At 48.1% G+C, this 8,807-nt stretch overlaps 1 protein-coding gene across 1 annotated transcript; it reads right to left on the reverse strand.

Annotated features, from left to right (window-relative positions):
* Window positions 1-271: 271 nt before the first annotated feature.
* Window positions 272-7,510, reverse strand: SAYSD1 (SAYSVFN motif domain containing 1). Its single transcript, XM_069564674.1, has 2 exons — window positions 6,824-7,510; window positions 272-995 (listed from the first exon to the last, which is right to left on the reverse strand). The coding sequence occupies exons 1-2, from the start codon at window positions 7,028-7,030 to the stop codon at window positions 621-623; spliced, it is 582 nt and encodes a 193-aa protein (XP_069420775.1). The 5' UTR covers window positions 7,031-7,510; the 3' UTR covers window positions 272-620.
* Between the last annotated feature and the right edge of the window lie 1,297 nt (window positions 7,511-8,807).

The following is an 8,807-nucleotide window of genomic DNA, read 5'->3' on the forward strand; positions in this document are numbered from 1 at the left end:
TTCAAGTACTTTCTCACTGTACTTATTGTACTTTTTCTTACTGTACCGTAAGATTTAAAATGTTTTACTTTTTATGTATTATTTGTGTGAAAAGTATTATAAACCTATTAAAGTACAGTACTATATAGTCAATTGGGTTAGTTGGTACCTAGGCTAACTGTGTTGGACTTGGAACAAACTGGACTTACAAATGCACTCTTGGAACAGAAGTCATGTATGTATGCAAGGGACTTACTGTAACTAATTCTAAAAAAAAGACTTAAAGAAAATATTTACTTTTAACACATAGCTCTGATGTACCAAACCATTACTTCAAACAGCTCAATATTTTCAACAGTTATCTCCCCAAAGCCCTCCTAGTGTTCTAAGAATCACTTCTCTCAAATAAAGAGACAAACAGGTCTCCTGTCTTGAGTGTGCAATTTTTATAAACTGCATCAGACCCACAGTGAGTGTCTTTCCAGGAGTTTCACCAAAATGAAAAAGAAGTTCTGAGATAAAACTGTAGCAGGAGCTTAGGTGAAGTGTGGAATTGTGGGGTCACAGACCTGACCCGCAAGCTGTCCTCAGTCAAAGCCAGGGGGTGCGAGGGCTCTGGGGGGCCCACCACTGGTCTGGTCCTATCTCCGCGGCAGAGGCCTCAGGTGCAGCTCGCGCTCCAGCTGCTCGGCGGTCAGGCTTCCCTGGATTGCCTCGCAGCCCGGGTTGAACACGGAGTAGGCACTTTTCTCTCCCTGCGTCTTCTCCTCGGGGCCTCGCATCCCCACATACATCCAGTAGAACAGGGACAGGACAAAATAGGCCAGGCCAAATTCCAGTTCCACAAAGAGGCCCAGCAGGACCAACCAGAGGAGCACCTTCAACAAGGTGACGCTGGTGAGGAGAGACCGGTCCCTCGGGGTCAGGGGCTGAGGCGGCGGGGGCCGTGGCGGTGGTGTGGCTTCAGCTGGACTCGGTGGTGGCTGTGACTCGAGGCCCCCAGGCCCAGCTGCTCCCTAGGACACACAAACAAACAAAAGAAAGAATGACGGGCAGTGTGGCCGAGAGGATCCAAACCCATCTGGAGAGGCAGCAGTCCTTGCGTGGGAAGGCTTCCCCCTCACTGGTGTCTGGTTTTCCTGCCCTGCTCTCTAAGACAGCTATCTCCCAAGAGCTCTCATGCATCCTGCTCTGAACCAAAACTGATCAGTGAAATGTGACTTGATGAAAACCTTACAGCGTTCAGGTGGGTTCCCATCTGAGGCAGACATTTCATCAGATTAGTCTGCTGCTAACAGGAGCTAATGTAGCCCCTCCAGTAATTCCTTGTAATTGATAAGGCAGCAGCCGGGCACACGCTTCACACACAGAATCAATATATGTTTGTTGACTGGATTAGATGAGCTAAAATGTTGTTGAGTGGCATGATTCTAAAATAAGGACTATCCTACATGTTAAAAAAAAAAAGCCACAACCTTTCCATCCCGTGACCATCGTATACGGCCCCAGGGTTTCCTAACTGGACTCCCCTCCTCCTAACCCTTCTCTCCCCACACCAAACCATTTACAGCTGCTAAATAAATCTGCCACAACATCCATCAACCTTCTGCTCACAAACCTTTGACACATTTTTAATGCCTACCAGTTAAATTTTAAACTCCTTGGGCTGGAATCCAAGGCCTTGCATTCTCTCAAAAGACAGAAGTGCCAGAACACAGGCCCCTGTGCTGGCTGTAATGGGAGACAGAGGTATTCAAGGAGCTTTTTCGAGTTTGGTCTCCAGTCCAGTATTTTCTAAACTTTTTTGGGTATGACCCACAATAAAAAATACATTTTGTACTGCAAACCCCTCCCCCCCCAAAAAATATATATGGTGTATATATATGTGTGTGTATCAGGAAAAAAGTCTTCACATATCAACACTTTGATTACATATGAAGCTTTGGTTTTCTATTCTATTTTTAAAATTCCATTTAGTTAATTTAGGATAAGACCTTTAAAATTTTTTTCACTACCCACGAATGAGTCATGATTTGCAGTTTGTAAAATAATGTTGTAGAAAGTTTCCTGAACAACATGATCCACAATCTATTGCTCTAGAAATGAATCCTCTGGTCTTACAACCCAAAGACATTGCCCATCTGTGGCCGGGAATATTCCTCTCCATTTCTCAGGAACTTACTCTCTCCAGGCAAGCATGGCTGGTGAACTATGTATACCCTGACCTCTGGGGCCATCAAGCAGGGTGCCCCTCTGCCTCCCAGAGCTCTAATTGCCTCTTTCTCACTGAGTACCAAACTGTTTGTCATTCAAGCGTCTCTCTTTTAATACAGATCACGTGTCCCTAGTTGTTGCATGAGGTCACCCTACTGTTGCTGATTATCTTTTGGTGTCTCCAGAGCCAAACAGCACTGCACACATAAGTTTTCTGTACAGAGCAGACTTAGTTCATTTACTCAGTTATATCCCGTATTCTTCACGTGGCAACTTAAAAGGTACCAAAACCGTTATCTGATCTCCAAAAAGTATATAGGTCATCTGATTCATGTTGCTTTAGCAATTCTATATTGTTAGACCTTTGGTTGTTGTTGTTGTTTTTAGTATCAACCCTGGGTTGGAAAGATCCCCTGGAGGAGAAAATGGCAACCCACTCCAGTATTCTTGCCTGGAGAATCTCATGGACAGAGGTGCCTGGAGGGCTACAATCTATAGGGTTGCAAAAAGTCAGATGCGACTGAAGTGACTTAGCATGCGTTGCAATTATTACCTTTCCATTAGATTGGAAAGTTCTTTGACATATAATCAGCTACACTCCCCACCCCCTCTACATACATTTATTAAATAAATAAATGTCACTTTCAGATTCAACCAGTGTGCACAATAGGGAAGTCACTGATGGTCTTAGCAGGGAACGCATACAATCTGATTAGTATTTAAGACTACTCCAGATGTCAGGCAGAGAATGAGCTGCAAGAGAAGAACAGAGTAAACTGTTAATAGCTCATGCAGGAGGCCCAATAAGAGAGGACTAGGCAGAGATGAGGCTGGTGACAAGGAGATCAGAGAGAAATGATGGACGATGGATACAGAACGCGTCTTGAATGTGCACAACTTGAAATTCACAGTAAACTGAATTTATTTTATTATTAAAGGAACACTAATAAGAATAATGCTATGGCCACCATTTACTGAGTAACTTCCTGTGACCCAGGAGGCAGGTCTTATTAGTCCCAATTTACTGATAAGGAGACACTGATAAGGAGATGCAAGGAACTCCCCTAAAGTCACATGGCTGGTGATGGGCAGAGATGAGGTTGGTCCAGGATCCTAGGATGATCTCCCTTTAAAGCCCTTTTTACTTAACTAGGGGCCTTCATGGGAGATGCTAAGGGGAAGGATTAGAGAGCTAGAAGGAGATGAGGTAGGGGTAGGGGTGTTAAACTGGCAAAGGGAACAAACAAAGGAGAGCAGGGCTCCAGAGATGCCTCCAACCAGTGCACCTCCTACTGTAAAAGCTGTGTGTGAAAGTGTTTGTGGCCACCACAGGCACCACAGCATATATGGTGCAGTTTAGGGAGGGGACTTCCATTCCCAGAATACCAAAGTGCTTCCCACCTCAGAGCCTTTGCACTTGTGGTTCCCTCTGAGAGGAAAGCCCTTTCCCCTCACACCACCTGGCTGGCTCCCTCTTCCACAAACCTCAGCAAAAATGTCACCATGTGGGCCCTTGTCCTTGTCCCAGGTTTCTCAAGAGTGGCTCCTTCTTAAGAAAAATGATAAGGTCACTTCCTCTATGAGGTTCTCCCTGCCCACCCAATTTAAAGTGACACTCTGCATCCCTCACCCTGGATTCACTATCACAGCATGCTGGATTTTCCTCCCTTCTGTAGCACTAATCATTCTTTTCTTTCAACTCAAAAGCAAGTTCTGTGAGAACAGGGCCTTGTCTTTATTGCACTGTCTCCTGGGACTCAGGACAGTAGCTGGAACGTAATGGGCACGTGACTGAGTGAATGAATGCTGGTGGGAAAAAGGGAGAACTTGAGAGACGACTCCTGGATCTGAAGGGGTGATGCAAAGCCTGTGCCTGGCTGCTGCTGCTGCTGCTGTTGCTAAGTCGCTTCAGTCGTGTCCGATTCTGCGCGACCCCATAGATGGCAGCCCACCAGGCCCCCCTGTTCCTCGGATTCTCCAGGCAAGAACACTGAAGTGGGCTGCCATTTCCTTCTCCAATATGAAAGCAAAAGTGAAAGTGAAAGTGAAGTCGTGTCCGTCTCTTTGAGACCCTATGGACTGCAACCTACCAGGCTCCTCCGTCCAGGGGATTTTCCAGGCAAGAGTACTGGAGTGGGGTGCCATCCCCTTCTCCGTGCCTGGCTAGGTCATGCCAAAGTAAGAGGGCATTTGAACAGTGGGCCAGCTTGAGCCAAGGCCTGGAGGGGAGGAGTTGCAGGATGAGTGTGGTCAATAGACCCTGGGGCTAGATGGTGCACTGGGGGCCTGGGGAGGGAGGCGGGGGTGGGGTGGGGGCTTGGCAGGATTAAAAAAAAAAATTACAGGCATTTTTGTTCCACTGTGGTAGAAGCTTGATGCAGAAAGAAATATTTAATTTGGGGGAAATGCTTTTCCCCAAGCTAAATTCGAGAGTGAGGGAAGGAGGAGGTGGATGCCTCCGTATCAATGGCCAGCAAAAAGAAGCAATTACGAATAGAAGGATAAAGAAATCTCAGACAAGCCACTATGTGCCACCAAAATTATTAGGTAAAGATAGATCAGAAATTGGCAGGGGTGGGGGGTGGGTAGCAATTTAGTGATAATTTCACACCAGAGCAAACTCAGGAATTATACTGAGTAAATGAAAATGAGTTTTAGACAAAGTCCCTTATGAAAAACAGAGTAACTGATAAGAAGCATAGGAGGTATAGCATTGCCTCTCATCCCTTTGTCAGGCCATCAGCTTGGGGGTTTTCAATAATGGAAATTTTCTCCAAGCTCAGCTCCTCTAGATTCAACTCACTGATCTCATATTCCTTTGGAAATGAGACATAGTCAAAAACTCATTGTGTAGGCTAGATGTTTTGTAACTGTGGGGAGGAAAAGGGGTAGAGGAAATGGATTCTAAAATCCTAAGCAATTGTGCTCTGTGAGTTCTAACCCACAATAAAGTCATCCTGAGACAAACTGTATGCAAGGAAATGGATTGTTTGAACCCTGCACACTCTTTCTGCAAGTCAGTAGGAACCCTGTGTGTCATGGAGAATAATATCTAATTCAAACTAAGTAATAAGTTCTTGATTACAAAAAAAAAATTCCATATAACCAGATGTGGTGCAATGATAGATGATCTTAGGAAATTTTAAGAGGAGTAAGGCACATTTTACTTTTCAAAAGGAATTTCTGGCACTTATTGCACTTGCTAAGTCACTTCAGTCGTGTTCGACTCTGTGTGACCTCATAGACGGCAGCCCACCAGGCTCCCCCATCCCTGGGATTCTCCAGGCAAGAACACTGGAGTGGGATGCCATTTCCTTCTCCAATGCATGAAAGTGAAAAGTGAAAGGGAAGTCGCTCAGTCGTGTCCAACTCTTCGAGACCCCATGGACCGCAGCCTACCAGGCTCCTCTGTCCATGGGATTTTCCAGGCAAGAGTACTGGAGTGGGGTGCCATCGCCTTCTCCGTTATTGCACTTAGGAGGTAAAATGACCACCTCACAGATTTTCCCTTGATGTTTTGTCCTGTGTTCCCACATGCATGCTCCAATCTCACACTCAAGTCACCTTGCCACGTTACTCATGAGTGAAAACCAAGATACAGAGAGAGGAATGAGAGATTACCAAAAGCTAATAAGGCTTCCCTGGTGGCTCAGACAGTAAAGAATCTACCTGCAATGCAGGAGACCTGTGTGGGATCCCTGGGTCAGGAAGATCATCTGAAGAAGGTAATGGCTACCCACTCCAGTATTCTTGCATGGAGAATCCCATCAACAGAGGAGACTGACAGGCTACAGCCCATGGGATCACAAGGAGCTGGGCACGACTGAACCACTAACACACTCACAATAGGTTGTAAAAGCTATCATAGTAATCTATTGTTTTCGCCTTAAACATTAATTGTTAAACTTGAATAGGCTTGGCTACTTCAACAGTGATACACAACACATGCCACCATAGGCAGTCAGCACACTTTTGCGAGTTCTGTGTTCAAACACCATTTCTTAAGCGCAGGCTATTTGGGCGACTGGCCGCAAGTGGCCCAGATGCGAAATCAAATCAAGCTTTAATTACTGCCACTTCTCATCAGCACCCAATTAGACCTTTCCCCCTCCATTAGCAGAGGGCTGTGGCCCCTACGGTTGTGGAGCCGTTTCCCAAAGCCACTGAGGGCACAACGATCACTCAACTCGCTGTGAATAACACAAGGGCAGAGGTGATTTCTTCTGGGACCCTAGACCCTCAACTTCCCGAAGATGCATGGGTCCCTGGCTGTAAAGAAAATGTCAAGGTCACTCTTCAGGGCAGAACAGGAGGGGGCAGGAGACGCGAGGCCGCGAGGCCCCGCCGCCGAGCCGGCGGGAGGCGCCAGCAGCCCCTCTCAGCTAGCGAAAAGTGTGTTAGTCCCTCAATCGTGTCTGACTCTTTGTGACCCCATAGACTGCCCTCCGCCGTCCAAGGGCTTCTCCAGCCCCGGGGGGCGTGGCCTGGGCCGGGCCGTTCCACGACGTGGGGGCGGCGCCTGCAGGCCACCACGTGGTGCCGGGGCGGAGCCTCGGCCGAGTAGCCCCAACAGGCCACGTCGGCGTTTCAGAAGCCAGGTGCCTTAGGGGTAAGGCCTCCCTCCTCTCACCTGAGCGAGGCTGGGCTGGGCCTGGGCACTCGGTGGCCTCGGTTTCCACGCCAGAAACCGTTTTAGCCAGCCTGAGGGTGCTTTTGGAGTCGTAGCTGCTTCTGCCTTCTCTCCCGAGGTTTGTGTACTCTGGCTCGAAGTGCTGGGTTCAGCCACCAGCCCGGCTCGCTTCCGGGCCGCCCGAAACTCAGCTAACCGCTGCTCCATGGTGCGCGCCCCCTTCTTCGCGCTCCCAAAAAGCGCGCGCGCGCGCGCGCCCGTCCGCCGCTCGCCCGCGGGGAACCAGGCCCGACTTTGCGGGGTTCCGGGCTGCAGTGCGCCTGCGTGGCGGCGCTCTCTGCTGCGCGTGCGCGCTAGCGCAACGCTGTTGTGTGACGTTCAGTGGGCAGTTCGCAGCTAATTATTCACTCTAAACGTGTAAGAGCAGTGTTCACATCTTCGAGCTACGTGGTTAAGAACCTAAACATAAAGGTTGTCTCATTGTTTCCAGCTTTTGCCCTAGGCTAAGTGCCGCAATGCTCTCTCACGTCAGGGATCAGCTCCCTAACAGGTGGAGCATCTCCACAGGTTAGCACCAGATTGAGAAGGTGGTCCCGTGGCATTGAAAAAGGCCCATGACCTGTGGGACTTTTCGTGTCAGAAGGAAGGCAGGATACAGCCTGTGTTTTTCCTTTTCAGCGGTTTGCCAGTCTTAGCAAAGGGCAAAGGGCTAGCACTGCTCACTGGCAGGCAGGTTGTACAGACTTCGCCCAATCACTACTCACCCAAAAGGTCACAGTTCCGGTCAGGGACGGTTTAGAATTTTAAAGCTCTAAGCATCTAGCAGAGACATTACTTTGCCAACTAAGGTCCGTCTAGTCAAGGCTATGGTTTTTCCAGTAGTCAGGTATGGATGTGAGAGTTGGACTGTGAAGAAGGCTGAGCGCCGAAGAATTGATGCTTTTGAACTGTGGTGTTAGAGAAGACTCTTGAGAGTCCCTTGGACTGCAAGGAGATCCAACCAGTCCATTCTGAAGGAGATCAGCCCTGGGATTTCTTTGGAAGGAATGATGCTAAAGCTGAAACTCCAGTACTTTGGCCACCTCATGGGAAGAGTTGACTCATTGGAAAAGACTTTGATGCTGGGAGGGATTGGGGTCAGGAGGAGAAGGGGACAACAGAGGATGAGATGGCTGGATGGCATCACTGACTCGATGGACATGAATCTGAGTGAACTCCGGGAGTTGGTGATGGACAGGGAGGCCTGGCATGCTGCGATTTATGGGGTCACAAAGAGTCGGACATGACTGAGCGACTGAACTGAACTGAAGCATCTAGCTTTGGTGCTTTTGAACTTTGGTATTAGAGAAGACTTGAGAGTCCCTTGGACTACAAGGAGAGCCAACCAGTTCATCCTAAAGGGAAGCAGTCCTGAATGTTCATTGGAAGGACTGATGCTGAAGCTGAAACTCCAATACTTTGGCCACCTGACTCATTGGAAAAGACCCTGATGCTGGGAAAGATTGAAGGCGGGAGGAGAAGGGGAAGACAGGAGGAGAGAGTTGGATGGCATCATTGACTCAATGGACATGAGCTTGAGTAAACTCCGGGTGTTGGCAATGGACAGGGAGGCCCAGCGTGCTGCAGCCCATGGGGTCACAAAGAGTCGGATATGGCGAGTGACTGAACTGAATTGAAGCATCTAGCTAAGTGACACTCACATAATTGAGAACTCAGATATTTTTGGGGTCTTGTTGAGTGTGAGTCAAGGAACTAGATGAACTAGAATTGGAGTCTTTCATTCTCTTAGCAAATGTTTATCAAGAACTCTATATGTCAAGGGCTCCTATGATAGCTCAGTTGGTAAAAAATCCGCCTGCAATGCAGGAGATCCTGGTTCAATTCCTAGGTTAGGAAGATGCCCTGGAGAAAGGATAGGCTGCCCATTCCAGTATTCTTGGGCTTCCCTGGTGGCTCAGCTGGTAAAGAGACTGCCTGCAATGTG

The sequence above is a fragment of the Ovis canadensis genome, chromosome 20 (genome assembly GCF_042477335.2).
Source record: "Ovis canadensis isolate MfBH-ARS-UI-01 breed Bighorn chromosome 20, ARS-UI_OviCan_v2, whole genome shotgun sequence".
In the NCBI taxonomy this organism is placed as follows: Eukaryota; Metazoa; Chordata; class Mammalia; order Artiodactyla; family Bovidae; genus Ovis; species Ovis canadensis.